Source organism: Schistocerca serialis, chromosome 6 (genome assembly GCF_023864345.2).
Source record: "Schistocerca serialis cubense isolate TAMUIC-IGC-003099 chromosome 6, iqSchSeri2.2, whole genome shotgun sequence".
Taxonomy (NCBI): Eukaryota; Metazoa; Arthropoda; class Insecta; order Orthoptera; family Acrididae; genus Schistocerca; species Schistocerca serialis.
In genome coordinates this window covers 646,368,132-646,388,197 of record NC_064643.1, presented here as the reverse complement: position 1 = coordinate 646,388,197, position 20,066 = coordinate 646,368,132, and the positions used below count along the sequence as shown (strand labels likewise).

The 20,066-nt window shown below is 43.8% G+C and overlaps 1 protein-coding gene across 1 annotated transcript in view; it reads right to left on the bottom strand.

Annotated features, from left to right (window-relative positions):
- LOC126484625 (NFX1-type zinc finger-containing protein 1-like) overlaps positions 1–20,066 on the bottom strand; it is a 269,764-nt gene that overhangs the window by 99,766 nt on the left and 149,932 nt on the right. The window contains exons 10-11 of the mRNA XM_050108209.1: positions 17,753–17,981; positions 12,578–12,740 (exon numbers count right to left, since the gene is read on the bottom strand). Of these exons, the coding sequence (XP_049964166.1) occupies positions 12,578–12,740; positions 17,753–17,981 (392 nt within the window). The remainder of the gene's footprint in view (positions 1–12,577; positions 12,741–17,752; positions 17,982–20,066) is intronic.

The following is a 20,066-nucleotide window of genomic DNA, read 5'->3' as shown; positions in this document are numbered from 1 at the left end:
TCCTTCCGAACTGACTATGCAAATGTAGATGAGATGTGGTTCACAGTCAAAGATATAGTAGCAACAGCAATTGAGAGATTCATACCTCATAAACTGGTAAGAGATGGAACTGATCCCCCATGGTACACAAAACAGGTCCGAACGCTGTTGCAGAGGAAACGGAAGAAGCATGCGAAGTTCAGAAGAATGCGAAATCCCAAAGATTGGCTAAAATTTACAGACGCGCGAAATTTGGCATGGACTTCAATGCGAGATGCCTTTAATAGGTTCCACAACGAAACATTGTCTCGAAATTTAGTAGAAAATCCAAAGAAATTCTGGTCGCATGTAAAGTACACAAGCGGCAAGACGCAGTCAATACCTTCGCTGCGCAGTGCCGATGGTACTGTTCCCGACGACTGTGCCGCTGAAGCGGAGTTATTGAATGCAGTTTTCCGAAATTCCTTCACCAGGGAAGACGAATGGAATATCCCAGAATTTGAAACACAAGCAGCTGCTAGCATGAGTTTCTTAGAAGGAGATACCTTAGGGGTTGCGATGCAACTCAAATCGCTTGGTACAGGCAAGTCTTCAGGTTCAGATTGTATACCTGATTAGGTAACTTTCAGATTACGCTGATACAATAGCTCCCTACTTAGCAATCATATACAAGCGCTCGCTCACCGATAGATCTGTACCTACAGATTGGAAAATTGTGCACATCGCACCAGTGTTTAAGAAGGGTAGTAGGAGTAATCCATCGAACTACAGACCTATATCATTGACGTCGGTTTGCAGTAGGGTTTTGGAGCATATACTGTACTCAAACATTATGAATCACATCGAAGGGAACGATCTATTGATACATAATCAGCATGGTTTCAGAAAACATTGTTCTTGTGCAACGCAGCTAGCTCTTTATTCGCACAAAGTAATGGCCGCTATCGACGGGATCTCAAGTTGATTCCGTATTTCTAGATTTCCGTTAAGCTTTTCACACCGTTCCTCACAAGCGACTTCTAATCAAGCTGCGGGCCTATGGGGTATCGTCACAGTTGTGCGACTGGATTTGTGATTTCCTGTCAGGAAGGTCGCAGTTCGTAGTAATAGACGGCATATCATCGAGTAAAACTGAAGTGATATCAGGTGTTCCCCAGGGAAGCGTCCTGGGACCTCTGCGGTTCCTGATCTATCTAAATGACATGGGTGACAATCTGAGCAGTTCTCTTAGGTTGTTCGCAGATGATGCTGTAATTTACCGTCTAGTAAGGTCATCCGAAGACCAGTATCAGTTGCAAAGCGATTTAGAAAAGATTGCTGTATGGTGTGGCAGGTGGCAGTTGATGCTAAATAACGAAAAGTGTGAGGTGATCCACATGAGTTCCAAAAGAAAACCATTGGTATTCGATTACTCAATAAATATTGCAATTCCCAAGGCTGTCAGTTCAACTAAGTACCTGGGTGTTAAAATTACGCAACTTCAGTTGGAAAAACCACATAGATAATATTGTGGGGAAGGCGAGCCAAAGGTTGCGTTTCATTGGCAGGACACTTAGAAGATGCAAGAAGTCCACTAACGAGGGAGCTTACACTACACTCGTTCGTCCTCTGTTAGAATATTGCTGCGCGGTGTGGGATCCTTACCAGGTGGGATTGACGGAGGACATCTAAAGGGTGCAAAAAAGGGCAGCTTGTTTTGTATTATCATGTAATAGGGGAGAGAGTGTGGCAGATATGATACGTGAGTTGGGATGGAAGTCATTAAAGCAAAGACGTTTTTCGTCGCGGCGAGATCTATTTACGAAATTTCAGTCACCAACTTTCTCTTCCGAATGCGAAAATATTTTGTTGAGCCCTGTCTACATAGGTAGGAATGATCATCAAAATAAAATAAGAGAAACAGAGCTCGAACAGAAATGTTTAGGTGTTCGTTTTTCCCGCGCGCTGTTCGGGAGTGGAATGGTAGAGAGATAGTATGATTGTGGTTCGATGAACCCTCTGCCAAGCACTTAAATGTGAATTGCAGAGTAATCATGAAGATGTAGATGTGATATTTTCTGGGTCTCGTGAACAAATAAAGCGAGTTGGGTATCACACAATCACTGTTTCCGGTCAATGTTGCCTCCTACAGAGTAGATTCTGGGTTTCCAGAAATGACGATACGCGAGCAAAAATCATGTTCTAAAATTTTAGAACATATTGATGTCAGAGATATAGGCCTATAGTTTTGGACACCTACTCGATGACCCTTCTTGAAAACTGGAACTACTTGTGCTCTTCTCCAATCATTTGGAACCTTCCATTCCTCTAGAGACTTGCGGTACACGGCTGTCAGAAGGGGGCAAGTTCTTTCGTGTACTCTGTGTAGAATCGAATAGGTATCCCGTCAGGTCAAGTGAACTGTACTTTGTTGAGTGATTTCAGTTGCTTTTCTATTCCTTGGACACTTATTTCGATGTCAGCCATTTTTTCGTTCATGCGACGATTTAGAGAAGGAACTGCAGTGCGGTCTTCCTCTGTGAAACAGCTTTGGAAAAAGGTGTTTAGTATTTCAGCTTTATGGGTCTCATCCTCAGTTTCTATGCCATTATCATCCCAGAGTGTGTGTGTCTTTTTTTTTTTTTTTTTGGCGCAAAACTGCTACGGTCGTCAGCGCCCAGTCTGTGACTTAGGAAAAGGCAGAAATGGGAACGAAACTCAAAAAATTGGAGAAACTAAAAATAGAAGGAAAGCTTAAAAAAACCACTAAAGAAGGGGGTTGTTGCCCCAAAAAAGAGCATCAAATGACTGACGTCATCTCACTGGCACTAATAAACTCGAGAACGCGATCGACTGAGCGCGTCTCATCTGCTAAAATGGACGATATTTCAGGCGACAGCTGTAGACGGACGCGTAACGGAGTAAAATAGGGGCACTTAAGTAAAAGGTGTCTTACCGTCCACAGCTGAGAGCAGTGGGGACAGAGTGGCGTAGGATCACCACTTAAATGATGTCGATGGCTAAAAAGACAGCGCCCTATCCGGAGTCTAGTTAAAATTACCTCTTCCCGACAACGCATTCGTGAGGAAGAGGTCCAAGCACAGGGAAGAGCTTTCACTTCCCACAATTTATTATTGGGAAGTGTCGTGTGTGCCATAAAAGAACAACACGACGACATAAAACACTCCGTAGATCGGCGAAGGGAATCGTGCAAATAGCTAGCTGAAGAAGAGAGACTGCAGCCTTGGCCGCTATATCAGCCACCTCATTTCCACAGATACCAACGTGTCCTGGGATCCAGAGGAACGCCACAGAGACGCCCCCCAAGTGGAGCAAGTGGAGGCAGTCCTGAATCCGGTGGACCAGAGGGTGGACAGGGTACAGAGCTTGAAGACTGAGGAGAGAGCTGAGAGAATCTGAACAGATAACATACTGTATCCGCTGATGGCGACGGATGTATCGGACAGCCTGGAGAAGAGCATAAAGCTCCGTAGAATAAACCGAACACTGGTCGGGAAGCCGAAATTGATTTGGGGTGTCGCCAACAATATAGGCACTCCCTACACCTAACGGTGTTTTCAAGCCATCTATGTAAATAAATGTGGCTTCCTTCATTTGTGCACATAGAGCAGCAAATGCCCGACGATAAACAAGAGAAGGGGTACCATCCTTGGGAAACTGACAAAGGTCACGGAGCAGGCAGGTCCGTAGACGGAGCGAAGGCGGTGCTGTACCCCAAGTTCTCAAGATGGTTTTAGGAAAGCGGAAGGAAAGAGAATGGAGCAGTTGACGGAAGCGGACTCCTGGTGGTAGTAGGGAGGAAGGGCGGCCAGCATACCCTACATCCAAAGAGGCATCGAAAAAAATGTCATGAGCCGGATTAGCAGGCATGGAAGACAGATGGTTAGCATAACGACTCAGAAGGACTGCTCGCCGATTGGACAGTGGAGGTTCAGCAGTCTCAGCATAAAAGTTTTCCACAGGGCTGGTGTAAAAAGCTCCAGACACTAAACGTAATCCACGGTGGTGGATAGAGTCAAGACGCCTAAGAATAGACGGCCGAGCAGAGGAGTAAACTATGCTTCCATAATCCAATTTCGAGCGCACTAAGGCGCGACAGAGGCGGAGAAGGACCACTCGGTCCGCTCCCCAGGAGGTACCATTCAGGACACGGAGGGTGTTGAGGGATCGCAGAGAGCGAGCCGAAAGATAGGAAATGTGGGAGGACCAGCACAGTTTCCTGTCAAACATAAGACCCAAGAATTTAGCGACGTCCGTAAACAGAAGGTTGACAGGTCCTAGATGTAAGGAGGGTGGAAGAAACTCCGTACGACGCCAAAAATTAAATCGTCCACAAAGAGGGAGCCTGAGACATCGGGAAGGAGACAGTCCATAATGGGATTTATGGCAATGGCAAACAGTACAACACTTAGCACGGAGCCCTGGGGTACCCCGTTTTCTTGGGAGGAAGTACAGGAGAGAGTAGTGTTCACCCGCACTCGAAATGTGCGCTCTGCCATAAATGCGCGAAGAAAAAGGGGCAGCCGACTTCGAAAGCCCCAAGAGAACAGTGTGTGGAGGATGCCTGTCCTCCAACAGATATCGTATGCTCTCTCCAGATCAAAAAAATATTGCTACTGTTTGGCATTTCTGGAGAAAATTGTTCATGATATAAGTGGAGAGAGTAATAAGATGGTCAACTGCAGAACGATGCTTTCGGAAACCGCATTGGGCAGGTGTTAAAAGACTGCGGGACTCCAGCCACCAAGCTAAACGGCAATTCACCATATGCTCCAAAACCTTACATACACTACTCGTGAGAGAAATGGGGCGATAGCTAGAGGGGAGGTGTTTGTCCTTTCCAGGTTTAGGAACAGGAAAGACGATAGCTTCCCGCCATCGTCTGGGAAAAGTACTGTCGGTCCAAATTCGATTATAAAGGCGAAGGAGGTAATGCAGACTATGGTTTGATAAATGCAGCAACATTCTGATGTGGATACCATCCGGTTCTGGGGCGGAGGAGCAAGAAGAAGAGAATGCACGTTGGAGTTCCCGCATGGAGAAAACAGTATTATAGCTTTCGCGATTTTGAGAGGAGAAAGCAAGAGGTTGCACTTCCGCTGCACGTTTCTTCAGGAGAAATACTGGCGGGTAATTTGAAGAGCTTGAAATCTCAGCAAAGTGTTGACCCAATGAGTTAGAAATTGCGACGGGGTCCACTAATGTATCATGCGCGACAGTGAGTCCAGAGACCAGGGAGAAACTAGGCGCGCCAGATAACCGTTGAATCCGACTCCAAATTTCCAAGGAGGGAGTGAAGGTGTTAAATGAGCTAGTAAAGAAGTTCCAGATTGCCTTCTTGCTATCGTAGATGACGCGACGGCATCGCGCACGGAACTGCTTATAGCGGATACAGTTGGCCAAAGTAGGATGGTGGCAGAAAACGCGAAGAGCACGTCGTTGCTCACGTATTGCGTCACGGCATGCCTTGTTCCACCAAGGAACTGGGGGGCGCCGGGGCAATTCGGAGGTGCGTGGTATTGAACGTTCCGCAGCTGTAAGAATAACGTCTGTAATACGTGTGACCTCATCGTCAACGCTAGGAAAGTGACAGTCATCAAATGTCGCTAGAGACAAAAAAAGTGTCCAATCGGCTTGGGCAAACTTCCAGCGTCGCGGGCGCATATATGGCAGTTGAGGCTGCAGTCTAAGGACACATGGAAAGTGGTCACTCGAGTGTGTATCATCAAGGGCAAACCATTCGAAGCGCCGAGCTAGCGGAACAGTACCGACCGAAAGGTCCAAATGAGAGAAATTTGATCGTGGAGGCAGACAAATATGTAGGGTCCCCAGTGTTGAGGCAAACAAGATCCGCTTGGTGGAAGACGTCTAGCAATAGTGAGTCACGCGGGCAAGGATGTAGAGATCCCCAAAGCGGATGGTGGGCATTGAAGTCCCCAACCAGCAAACAGGGGGGTGGAAGCTGACCAAGAAGATGGAGGAGATCAGCTCGTGCCATTGGTGTGGATGATGGAATGTATACAGTACAAAGAGAAAAGGTGTATCCAGAAAGGGAAAGACGGACAGCGACAGCTTGGAAGGAAGTGTTTAAGGGGATTGGGTGATAATGGAGAGTATCATGCAGAAGAATCATAACTCCTCCATGTGCTGGAGTGCCTTCAACAGAGGGGAAATCAAATCGGACGGACTAAAAATGGGGGGGGGAACAAAGCGGTTGTGGGGACGCAGCTTTGTTTCCTGAAGACAGAAGATTACTGTCAAGTAGGATGGTAAGAGGACCGACAATTCATCCCGATTGGCTCGAATGCCGCGGATATTCCAGTGGATAATGGACATAGCGTGAACAGAAAATGGAGGGATGGGACCAAGGTTGCCGTCAACTCAACGACTGCTCAGAGCTTGCGACCGACAGCATGGAACAGCATTCAGCCGAAGGCAGAAGATCCTGATCCATAGGTTGTTCAGGAGCAGCTCCTGCCACCAGCGATCGGCCGGTTGATCGGCCGCCAGCAGTGCGCCTCGGCGACACAGAAGACGGCCGAGGGCGGTTACCACCAGGTGGTGCTGTAGATGAGACACGCCTTGGCGGAGGAGAGGAACTGGGTTTCTTAGTAGCCTTCTTGGAAACATGATGTTTAGATGAAGGAGGAACCGATGGTTGTGAAGTTGGGGTATGTAAAAAATCTTCACGAGTATGCTCTTTTTTCGAAGTCTTGGTGTCTGACTTTTGGGCTTGAGATTTAGCAGAACCCGATGAAGGGTGAGCCATAGAGTGAGCAGGCGAAAGTGGGGAGGTTGAACGGGCGATCTTTGTGCTCACCAATCTGACGACCATGGCACTAAAGGTGGGATCACAAGTCTGCGTGCCTGCCTCCTTTGTTGGCCGAGGAGAGGCAAGGACTGTGCTGTATTTTCCTGTCTGAGGCACAGTGGGCTTTCGTCTGGCGAATAATTTTCGAGCAGCAAAGGTCGACACCTTTTCCTTCACTCTGATTTCCTGAATGAGCTTTTCGTCTTTAAAAATGGGGCAATCTCGAGAGGAAGCAGCGTGGTCACCCATACAGTTGATGCAATGAGGGGATGGAGGTGGACAAGCATCCTCATGGGCATCCTTGCCACACGTAACACGGATTGGAACAGGACTGGCTGGTGTGATTGAACCGCTGACACCGATAGCAACGCGTAGGGTTTGGTATGTAAGGGTGAACGGAAATTATCTCCTAGCCCGCTTTGATTTTCGATGGCAGTTGAACTTTGTCAAATGTCAAGACGACAGTACGGGTTGGAATGATGTTGGTGTCAACCCTTTTCATGACTCTATGAACAACCGTTACCCCCTGGTCAGACAGGTAGTGTTGAATTTCCTCGTCGGACAATCCGTCGAGGGAGCATTTATAAACGACCCCACGTGATGAATTTAAAGTGCGGTGCGCTTCCACCCCGACAGGGAATGTGTGTAGCAGTGAAGTACACAGCAGTTTTTGTGCCTGGAGGGCACTGACTGTTTCTAACAACAAGGTGCCATTTCGTAATCTCAAACAAGACTTTACAACTTTACAGAACCTGCAATTGCGTCGACACCATTCTGAATAATGAAAGGGTTGACCGTGGAGAAGTCGTGACCTTTGTCAGACCAAGAAACAACAAGGAACTGTGGCAACGATGGAAGGACTCTCTGTGGCTGAGACTCATTGAACTTACGCTTGTGAGCAGACATAGTAGAAGAGGAGGAAACCATTGCGAAAGTATCCCCCATGATTACCATCGTCTCTGATGGCGCTCTCCTCCCTTGTGGGGGCCCTCTGAGGGCACTCCCGCCTTAGGTGATTGTTCACACCTCAGGTCACACCTCTTAAGAAACGGACGGAGGGACCAATTGGCACTTTTGGAAGGTATCAGCTCGGGTAATCACCCCTCCCTGGGGCTGGCCGTTACCTGGGGGTACATACGTGTCCTACTTGTCTACCCGCGGCGGGGAATTACGCGTTACCCCGTCACCAGCTACACATGAAAATGCATGGGTCAGCCTTCAGACACGTACAGGGAGGAAAAAAGAGAAAGGGAAAAAACAAAGAAAGGGAAAGGAAAGAAGAGAGGTCTCAAACGCCGCAGCGGAGAAAAGGGTAGAGAGAAGAGGTAAGGAAAAGAGAAGGACAAAGGAAGGATGAAGACGTGCAAGCACAGAAAGCGAAGAATGTGTGACTTTTTCGAGCGTCCGTCTCCGGACGTAGGCACAAAACATACTCGCAGAGGGGGAGAAAGGGAAGGAGAGAGGCCGAGGTGAGGGGAGGGGTGGGGGGGAAGGGGGCGGGGGTGGCGAAGATGGGGGATAGGGAAGGATGTGGAAAAGGAAGGTATGCAGCCCAGAAAGGAAGGAGGGCCACATTAGCTCGGGGTCCCGTGCTCGCTACGCACGTATCCACAGTTTAGCTTCTGTCTGACAGAGATTTTGGCTGCATTTACATTTGCAGTGAAGCTCTCTTTGCTTTCGCAGCAGTTTCCTAACTTTGTTGTTGAACCACGGTGGGTTTTTCCCATCCCTCACAGTTTTACTCGGCACGTGCATGTCTAAAACACATTTTATGATTGCCTTGAACTTTTTCCATAAACACTCAAAATTGTCAGTGTCGGAACAGAAATTTTTGTTTTGATCTGTTAGGTAGTCTGAAATCTGCCTCCTATTACTCTTGCTAAACAGATAAACCTTCCTCCCTTTTTTATATTCCTATTTACTTCTATTTCAGGGATACTGCAATGGCCTTATGATCGCCGATTCCCTGTTCTGCGCTTACAGAGTCGAAAAGTTCGGGTCTGTTTGTTATCAGTATGTCCAAGATGTTATCTCCACGAGTCGATTCTCTGTTTAATTGCTCGAGGTAATTTTCGGATAGTGCACTTAGTATAATGTCACTCGATGCTCTGTCCCTACCACCTGTCCTAAACATCTGAGTGTCCCAGTCTATATCTGGTAAACTGAACTCTCCACCTAAGACTATAACATGCTGAGGAAATTTACGCGAGATGTGTTCCCGATTTTGTCTCAGTTGTTCTGCCACTAATGCTGCTGAGTCGGGAGGTCGGTAAAAGGAGCAAATTATTAACCCAGCTCGGCTGTTGAGTATAACCTCCACTCATAATAATTCACAGGGACTATCCAATTCTATTTCACTACAGGATAAACTACTACTAACAGCGACAAACACGCCACCACCAGTTGCATGCAATCTATTCTTTCTAAACAACATCTGTGCCATTGTAAAAAGTTCGGTAGAATTTATCTCTGGCAACTATGCAGCTTCGACAGTTTACAATTACAATACCGATTGCTGCTTGGTCCCCGCATGTCCTGACTTTGCCCCGCAGTCTTTGAGGCTGTTGCCCTTTCTGTACTTGCCCAAGGCCATCTAACCTAAAAAACTGCGCAGTCCACACCACACAACCCCTGCTACCCATGTAGCTGTCTGCTGTGTGTAGTGGACTCCTGACCTATCCAGCGGAACCCAGAAACCCCACTACCCTACAGCGCAAGCCGAGGAATCTGCAGCCCACATGGTCGCAGAACCGTCTCAGCCTCTGATTCAGACCCTCCACTCGGTTCTGTACCAAAGGTCTGCAGTCAGTCCTGTCGACGTTGCTGCAGATGGTGAGCTCTGCTTTCATCCTGCTAGCGAGACTGGCAGTCTTCACCAAATCAGATAGCCGCCGGAAGCCAGAGAGGATTTCCTCCGATCCATAGTGAGACACATCATTTGTGCCGACATGAGTGACCACCTGCAGATGTGTGCACCCTGAGCCTTTCATGGCATCCCGAAAGACCCTTTACACATCTGGAATGACTCCCCCCCGGTATGCACACGGAGTGCAAATTGGTTTTCTTGCCCTCCCTTGCAGCCACATCCCTAAGGGGCCCCATTATGCACCTGACATTGGAGCTCCCAACTGCCAGTAAGCCCACCCTTTGCGACCGCCCGGATCTTGCAGACTTAGGGGCAACCTCTGGAACAGGACATGCAGCCATGTCCGGCCGAAGATCGGTATCAGCCGGAGACAGAGCCTGAAACCGGTTCGTCAGACAAACTGGAGAGGCCTTCCGTTCAGCCCTCCAGAATGTCTTTCGCCCCCTGCCACACCTCGAGACGACCTCCCACTCTACCACGGGTGACGGGTCAGCCTCAATGTGGACAGTATCCCGGGCAGCAACAGCCGAAGTCCGATGGGGGATGCGTGGGACGAGCTGGCCGTCCTCGACAAACCCCTGTCCGGACCCACACAGTGAAGCCCATTGGCAACAGCCTCAAGCTGTGTGACCAAAGCCAACAATGCCTGAAGCTGGGAGTGAAGGGATGCCAACTCAGCCCGCACCCGAACACAGCAGTCGCAGTCTCTATCCATGCTAAATACTGTTGTTATAAGAACGTCTGAACTAATCTACAGAGAGCACAAACAATTCGATACAAAATTTAAACGGTTATTAAAAATACAAGGCTGCCTAGTAAATGTAGTAATGCTGCTACTTGCGCACTGCCGACACACTGCTCGGTGGCAGAAGGCTAACTGGACTGTCAGTAATGTACAAAGAGTATTTGAAAGAAATAAACAAATGACAGACGACTACACGACTTTACACATCACAGATATTAAAATGCAAATCTGCCCTGCTAATTACGAAACTACACATTGATTTGACGGATTTAACCAAGCAAGTGCGCTAAGAACCCTCAAACAAATTTTCAACTTGACTACTACACTTATATGAACGCTAAATAAGCCATTTGCTGCTACTTGCGCACTGCTGACACACTGCTCGATGATGCCCCCATGTTCATTTCATGAATGTACCGTGAATATCAGGAATATGATAAAACATCAAATCTCCGACATCGCTGTGGCCCGAAAACAGGACTAAGAACAACTGAAGAAAATCATTCAATGTGACAGAAGTGCAACCTTTCTGCAAATTGCTCCATTTTCAATGCTGGGCCATCAACAAGTGTCAGCATGTGAACCATTCAACAAAACATCATCGATATCAGCTTTCGGAGACAAAGGTACACTCGTGTATCCTTGACTGCACAACACGAAGCTTTACGCCTTGCCTGGGCCCGTCAATACCGACGTCGGACTGTTGATGACTGGAACCATGTTGTCTGGTTGGACTAGTCTCGTTTCAAATTGTACTGAACAGATGGACGTGTACAGGTATGGAGATAACCTCATCATGAACCCTGCATGTCAGCAGCAAACTGTTGAACCTGGTGGAGGCTCTGTAATGGTATAGGCTTGTGCAGTTAGAGTAATGTGGGACCCCTGATACGTCTAGATAAGACTCTGACAGGTGAAACGTACATAAGCATCCTGTATTATCACCTGCATCCATTCTGTCCATTGCGCATTCTGACAGACTTGGGCAATCCCAGCAGTATTATGCGAAAACTTACATGTCCAGAATTCCTGCAGTGTGGCTCCAGGAACACTCCTCTGAGTTTAAACACACTCCTCTGAGTTTAAACACTTCCGCTGACTACCAATCTCCCCAGATATGAAAATATCTGGGACGCCTTGCAACCTGCTGTTCAGAAGAGACTGCCACCCCTTCCTCATACTCTTACAAACTTATGGACAGTACTGCAGGATTCATGGTGTCAATCCCCTCCAGTACTACTTCAGACATTAGTCGAGTCCATGCCACATTGTGTTACGACACTTCTGTGTGCTCGCGGAGGCCCTACACGATATTTGGCTGGTGTACCAGTTTCTTTGGTCTTCAGTGTATTTCCATCTTCAGTGGGGTTCCTAACTATCTGTTCTAAATAGTTTTCAGAGAAGGCATTTTGTAATGGTACACAAGCTGTCTTATTCCAGCCACTAACAAAACTGTATTTTCCCAATTAATTGTTGGATGATTTAAATCTCCACCAATGAGTAGAGTGTGATTGGAGAACTTCTGTACAAGTGAACTACGGTTTTCTCTAAAGGTTTGTCACACACATCAGTCTGGTGGACGATAGAAGAATGTAAATATCATTTTATGACAAACCCTGTTACTGTGTCTTGCCCAAACAATCTCAGATGAATCTTGTTAATTTGAGGTTTAAGCTGACTGTCAACACCTTCACATGATATTCAAAATATACAGATTGGACAATATGTTTTACAAATGTTTCTTTCCTGTGAATATATGAAAATGTAATTTATGTACATTTTTGGTATGAAAGTAAGGACAGTAACTGATTTCACAACCAAAACAGATCAAGGAAATTAATACTTAAGTAATACATAATACAACTGTATTATGCATACACTTGTTTGGTGTACCTCAACAGGTACACTGAAAGATGAGGCTGGAGGGCTACAAATCGATAAAACTGAAACTCATTTAATTGTAGATTGAGATAAATTGATTAACTCTCTCAATTTATATTATGGATACACTTTAGCAATTCTGCTAACAATGGAAAGTTTAATTCAAATTCTTGGAAACTTTCCTGTTTTCTTCAAATCACGGTAACCGATTTTTGACCGTATAAATGAAAATTCCTACATGCATACTTCAGAAACAATGAAAACAATATAATTTACTTGGAATTGTAAAACTTACTTGTGTCCACATATCAAAATTTTTTCGCACTCTTTAGTACATCTCAGGTGAACCCGACCTTGGAAGCATTCTGAACAGGTTCCAGAACATACATGTCCACAGTCCAGAAGAGCATTGCATGCTTCACTGCAAAATGCTGAAACTTCTCCTAGCATTACAATTTCTGGGGAAAAAAAAGAAAAAAACTGTTCATCTTAAGAGAAAGTATTTCCAGTTAGTTGTATTTATATTCCACAGATCATAACTGCAACCTCTCCCTATGCTGTGGAACAAAGCAGTTTTTTCAGTGAAAAATTTGGCAACACACTGGTCACCTACACAACAGTCATAAGCTATTTTCTTTAATTAACATATAGTGAGTTGCTCTCTCTCTCTCTCTCTCTCTCTCTCTCTCTCTCTCTCTCTCTCTCTCTCTCTGTGTGTGTGTGTGTGTGTGTGTGTGTGTGTGTGTGTGTGGGCGGGGGGGCAGGGGGGGGGGGGGGGTCTGCGTTCCCACACTGAGATATTACTACACGGAATGGAAAGAGGTGTCAAGCAAATATTACTTCAGTTTGTGTTCAAAGTGTATTTTATTATCTATTAGATGATATTAGCTATTAGATAAAGCCTGCATAAGATAGACTAACATGGAGAGCTGTATCAAAGCAGTCTTATGATTGAAGACCAGAGCAGCAACCCAGTATGTTACATTAGCCCAAAAAATAGCCCTGCAACACACCAGTACCATGCATACTGGAAAAGCAGCTGAACTAAGGTGAGTCCTTTGTCTAGCTAGAGGACACACACACACACACACACACACACACACACACACGTGCCCAGTACAAAGCGCTGGCTGGTTGCATCCAGCCAGTACAATGTAGGGGCACAACCATGAACCTGCTGCCTCTCCTATTGAACAATAATTCAACTTTCTTGTGATGCTATCTTGGTTCACACATTTAAAATTATTAGTTAGGTCACAAAATATCTCCAGCAATCATTATTGGAAATTTTTTGTGACTTAACTATTAATTTTGAATGCATGAACCAAGATAGCATCACACAAAAGGTGAATTATTGTGGAATAGGAGAGGCAACATGTTCAGGATTGGATCACAACCTGAATTTTAAAGTGTTTGCCCTATGATTAATGATTCACCTTAGTTCAGATAAAGTAAGATGGTTTTGGTAGAAAGCATATTATCAGGAGGAGAGGAGACCACTCTCCTGATAGCAGAAGCGAAGAGTCATCAATAGGGTGCCCAGTACAATGCGCTGGCTGGTTGTGTCCAGCCAGTACAATGTAGGGGCACAAGAGTGTGTGTGTGTGTGTGTGTGTGTGTGTGTGTGTGTGTGTGTGTGTGTGTGTGTGTTGGTAAGGGGGGGGGGGGGGGCAGCAGGTTCATGATTGGATCACAACCAAATATTTCCAATGATGATGATTTCTGATCTCCCACAAGTCCAACCCCTCATCGAAGTCATGGGAGATGGGCAATGGCATAAAGCACATTCAGGACACACAGGGACAGGAACAAAGGTGCGCACGTTAGCAGTTAAAGGGTTAAACACACGTTGGAAGAGAAAGACAAGGTTGCGAAAGTGTGATTGGAACAGAGGATTGGGGCAGCTGAAACTAGGAGGGTGAAAGAAGAGTTCTGTCAAAGGAATAGCTTGCTGGTTAGGAACTCTTTGTTCAGGAAAGGAGAGAGCCACAAGATTACTTGGTACAGTCAAGACTTAAAGAGAAAGTCAATAGGCGACTACTTCTTGCACGATAGTAAGATGAATAGGAATATCATTGACATTAAGGTAACACCACAATAAAAAAAGATGGAAAGAAACACCCTGGTGGAATGATAAAACAAGGGATATAGTACAGAAGAAGAATAGAGCCTTTAGGGTATGGTTCCACAAGAGAACAGTAGAGACAAGAGAAGAGTATGACAGACTATGCTCGAATGGTGAACAAAAGTGGACAAGATATAGAGAATTAAGGAAGAACTCAAGAATATGTGGAAGGAGTATTTTGAAGAACTCCTGAACCCGAATGGAGATCTGGATGAGGAGGAACAAGCCGAGGAGAAAAGAAGAGAAGAACAGCAAACAGAAAAAGACCTTACATGGGGAAAAGTGGAAGAGGCATTGGGCAAGATGAAGGGAGGGAAATCACCAGGTCTGGATGAGCTAAGTGCAGAGATGGTGAGCGCAGCAGTAGAGGTGGGGATACAATGGCTATATCGAGTAATGTAAATTGTGTGGCGACAGAAGATGATCCCAGAAGACTGGAAGAAGGGAATAACTGCCCGATCTTTCAGAAGGGAAATAGAAAAGAGTGCAAGAACTATCGGGGGATAACATTGACGAGTCATTGTGCAAAGATCTTTGAGAAAATTTTGGAAGCACTAATTCGGGCAAAATTAGATGGAAGAAATAGAGAAGAGCAACATGGCTTCAGAACAGAAAGGTCCATGGTGGATCTAATTTTTGCTGTAAGACAACTGCAGGAACAGCACTATGAGTATGGAACAGATCTACTAATGACCTTCCTGGACACTGAAAAAGCATATGACAGCGTACATCGAAACAAATTGTGGAAAGCCCTTTAGAACAGAGCAGTATCAAAACAGATTATTTGGAGGATAAAGCAGATCTACCATGTAAGTGTGAGCTGTATGATAGCGGGAGGAGAGAGATCAGCTTGGATTGAAAAGAAAAATGGCTTGAGCAGGGAAGTGCACTTTCACCATTACTCTTCATTGTAGTGATGGATGATATAATGAGTACAGTAGCAAACGAAATTCGTGAAAGGAAGATGAAAGCTATGGTGTTTGCAGATGATCCGATGATTTGGGGGAATAAGGAGGATTAAGTACAAGAGCAGTTGGACTTATGGGAACAAACAGTACAAGAATATGGGATGAAATTTAGTATAAGTAATATTGAGATGATTATAACAAGAAAGAAGGAGAGAGGAACAACTGGAGTAACAATGGGGTGGGGGGGGGGGGGAGGTGGGGGGGGACGACTGAAAAGAGTGGAGAGTGTCAAGTACCTAGGAAGCCTGATACAGGAAGATGGAAAAAACGACAGAGACATAAAAGAGCAGGGGAGAAAATCAGAAGCATTTTGGAAGAGTGTCAGAAGCCTGATAAGGAGCAAGAATGTACCCCAAATCAGTAAAAAGGTTATATACCAGTCATACTATGTCCTGATCCTGACATATGTTTCAGAAACCTGGGTTCTGAAAGGAAGAGAGAAAAGCAAATTACAAGTTAGTGAGATGAAATTCTTGAGAAACAATATTTAAGAAATTAGAGGATCAGGGAGTTAATGAATTTGGAACCATTACAGGAGGAGATAAAGAAATCAAGGCTGAGATGGTATGGACATGTTAAGAGAATGGAGAAGAGAATACCCAGGTAGATACACGGGATTAAACTGGAAAGAAAGAGACCAAGAGGAAGACCGAGAGACAGACAGCTGAAAGGAGTAGAGAAATGCGTCCAAAAGAAAGGAGAAGACTGAACCAAGGTGAAGACACAGAGATGGTGGCAAGACAGAAGACGACGGAGAAGCCTATGTTCCATAGAGACCCGGCCAGAGGCTGGAAACTGTCCAAGATGACGATGATGATGATTTCTTACAAGACAAGATAAGGCTTGCATTTTGTCCATGAGTGGGTGTCATATTGTGTAGTTAGCTGGGCATCATTTGCAAAAGGGAGGTACCCAGGTGTGAATCCCATTTTTAATTTGTCGTATAAAATCAATTTCTGCAGTAGTGCCTTTAATATATCATCTGTCATTATAGATATACGCTATACAGTTGACAGTTCTTTTTGAAATCCACACTGTTTGGTACTGAAAATGTTTTTCTGTACAAAGATTATTAACTTGTGTTGCACGTGACAACTGTAAGAATGCTCAGAACAATGATATATATCTTTAATTATTAACTATTTCTGTAGGGACCATCAAGGACAATTTGATTGATGAATGTTCATTGTTTAAGAGTTGTTCTCAGAAACATAATAGTTGTTGAGCCTATGTTTTGGGCAAAGTCATTAGAACTTTTAGTGATCACATGCAAGTTATTTTTTTGTAAATTTGTTAAAAGTGTTACTTAAACTGAACACCACTTGATTCATCTAAGCTCTTACTTGTACATAATCTTAACAGGCTTGCCTCAATTTTGATACTTTATTGTTAGAACAATATCCCAAATTTGACAACCAGACAGCATTTTATCATCACTCTGACACAGAATCTTTGTCGAGGTTGACAATATTAGAAACTAGACTATAAATAGAATGCATCTGGGACTTGCAGAATTACTGTATCTTCTTTCTTCTAGTGCTTGTTTTGTGGCTTCTCCCACCATTTCTGTGCTATATGTTATTGTTAGTGAGGGATCCACCCAACTTCAATGCTGTCTCATAAAAACTAACTTTTACTTTGATATGATTACTTCCATGTGTCATACTGCAATCACATTTTCTTTGTTTTCAAAATGCTTTCCAATTTTCTTGATATTCTTAGCTCTTCTCATTCACTTTGAATTTTCATGGTCCTGTCAAGAAACAGTCTATTCTCTTTCATTAGACTGTGGACAACTTCAGTTAGAAACGTACTGTTTTCAATATGGTTACTTCCAACTGCATGTACAAAACAACAATTGTCTAAATATTTTGATCATGAACTTCCATTATTTTTTATATGTCTCACAGAACACACATAACATTGTACAGCACCAGTTTCTTTTGTGTTTTAGCTGTAGTTTAAAATATAGAACAATAATTTGTACAGAGTTTAGAAATTTTACACATTCTATAAACACAATATGCATTGCCTAAAGCCACAAGAAATGACCCCTGTGGCCCCAAATGTTTCTAATAACGAGCAGTTCACGAGTGACAATATCCAATTTAAAATGAAAACTCTCCAGTTTCATTTTATTTTACATATCCATGCACAAAGTTTGTTAACTGATAGATCAAAAGTTCGCAGAAAAAAAATTAAGTAAGGGAAACAGTGAAGTACAGACAACTCTAGGAATGAATTTTTATAGTGTACCTTTTGATGTAGTGGCTAAAAAGAATTTGTTAATGTTATTCTCTAAATAATACTCCAGAAGACACAGGGAAGGATCAGATATCAAAAATTATAAAAGTAATACTCAAAGAACACGATTTACCTGGTTTATTCATGTGACATGGAACAGTTAGCTTATGTCCACAAGCTCCTGGTTCAGTCCTCTGAACCCTTACATTACATGTGGTTGTACAGCTCTGCCCACACATTCTAGTACACCTATGGCCACATGGAAGCTGTCTCTCACAAGGGCTTTTACATTTATTGGGTTTTGGAGCAAGTGAACACTTCTCCATAACAAAATGCCCACATTTTTTAATTTTCTTCTGGACCTGTCAATTATACAGCACATTTCATAAACTGCCATTCAAGAAAAATTTAATATTCATTAACTGAAAAGGTTCTGACCCTTAATCTATAAACTTTTGAGATACAAAACTGGATGGAATATTTCCTATACAAATGTGGGAAAGTAGAGAGTGGTTTTCATTGATTCCCGACGAGTGAAACTGAAGATGTTCACAAATCATGTTCCCAGTGATGATGCATTTGATGATATTTGATTTTATAATTACATATTTCACTATATTACATGTTTCCACATGTAATGTTTCCCCTGTGACATTCTCTCATGGGTCAAACAAACCTGTGCCTATTTGTGTTGCCCTTCTCTGGTTTTTATGCTACATAAAATTACGCTACTGTCTCAGAGGGCTATTAGAAAAATATAAATGTGTGTGAAATCTTATGGGACTTAACTGCTAAGGTCATCAGTCCCTAAGCTAACACACTACTTAACCTAAATTGTCCTAAGGACACACACACACACACACACACCCATGCCTGAGGGAGGACTTGAACCTTCGCCGGGACCATCCGTTCAGTCCATGACTGCAGCGCCTTAGACCGCTCAGCAATATTCAAATCCAACCTACTGTAACTCTTTAAGACATTTATAACCACATCCATACTCTACAAACCACTGGGAAGTGCATGGAAAAGGATACATTCTATTGCACCAGTTATTAGGGTTTCTTCCCATTCCGTTCATGTATGGAGCATGGGAAGAATGGGCGCTTGAATGCTTCTGCGTGTACTGTAATTATTCTAGTCTTGTCCTCATGGTCCTTATAAGAGTGATGTCTAGGAGGTTGTAGCATACTCCTAGAGTCATTATTTAATGCCAGTTCTTGAAACTTGGTCAGTAGACTTCCTTGGGATAGTTTATGTCTGTCTTCAAGAGTTTGACCCATGAGAGAGTCACAGGGATGCTGAAGAAACTGAATAATCAGTTTCTTCAGCATCCCTGTGACACTCTCTCATGGGCCAAACAAACCTGTGCCTATTATCTTTTCACTTTCCTCCCCCCCCCCCCCCCCCCCCCAAGTTAATTGCAATAGAGTACTAATTCTCTCTTAAATGAATGTATACTGTACTGGGTGACAGTGCAAATAAAAAAAAAAAATTAAATAAAAAAAAAAGAGAATATTACGAATGTTTGTGAAGTTAACTGCAGGACTTTTCCTAACAAAAATATTGAAGATTCTCTGAAAATAATAATAAAACCTGTGGAGGCCCGGGAAACGAATAGGCCTCCGGTACGTTCTGCCAGACGTAAAATGCGACGAAAAGAGCAAACCACTAATAGGGCTAACCCCCTTGTAGTGCGATTAGTTGGTTCAGGACAGAACTAATGAATCCAGACAAAAAGAAGCAGAAATTACAAGCATTGGCCAAACGACTTAGGAGATACAAAAAAAGTGAAAATAGAAGGAAACAAAATCAAACATTCAACACAAACCAAAAGAAATTCTACCAGACAATAGATAACACACACATTAAAACAGACAATCCACCAAACATAACAGACATGGAACACTTCTGGAGCAACATATGGTCAAACCTGGTACAATATAACAGGCATGCACAGTGGATACAAGCAGAAACAGACACATACAAGATGATACCACAAATGCCTGAAGTGATAATTTTGCAACATGAAGTCCCCCAAGCAATTAATGAAAGCCCCTGGAAAAGATAAAATAGCAAATTTCTGGCTAAAGAAGTTCACCTCAACACACTCACATCTAACTAATCCAACATGCTAAATAATACAAATTATGGATATCATATTACTGGAACATACCAACACAAAATCACACATTTGCTATACATGGATGATCTAAAACTACCGGCAGCAACAAATCAACAAGTCAACCAATTACTAAAGATAACAGAAGTATGCAGTAATGATATAAATATGGCTTTTGGAACAGACAAATGTAAGAAAAATAGCATAGACAAGGGAAAACACTAAACAAGAAGATTACATATTGGATAACCACAGCGACTGCATAGAAGTGATGGAAAAAACAGATGCCTATAAATATCTAGGATACAGACAAAAAATAGGAATA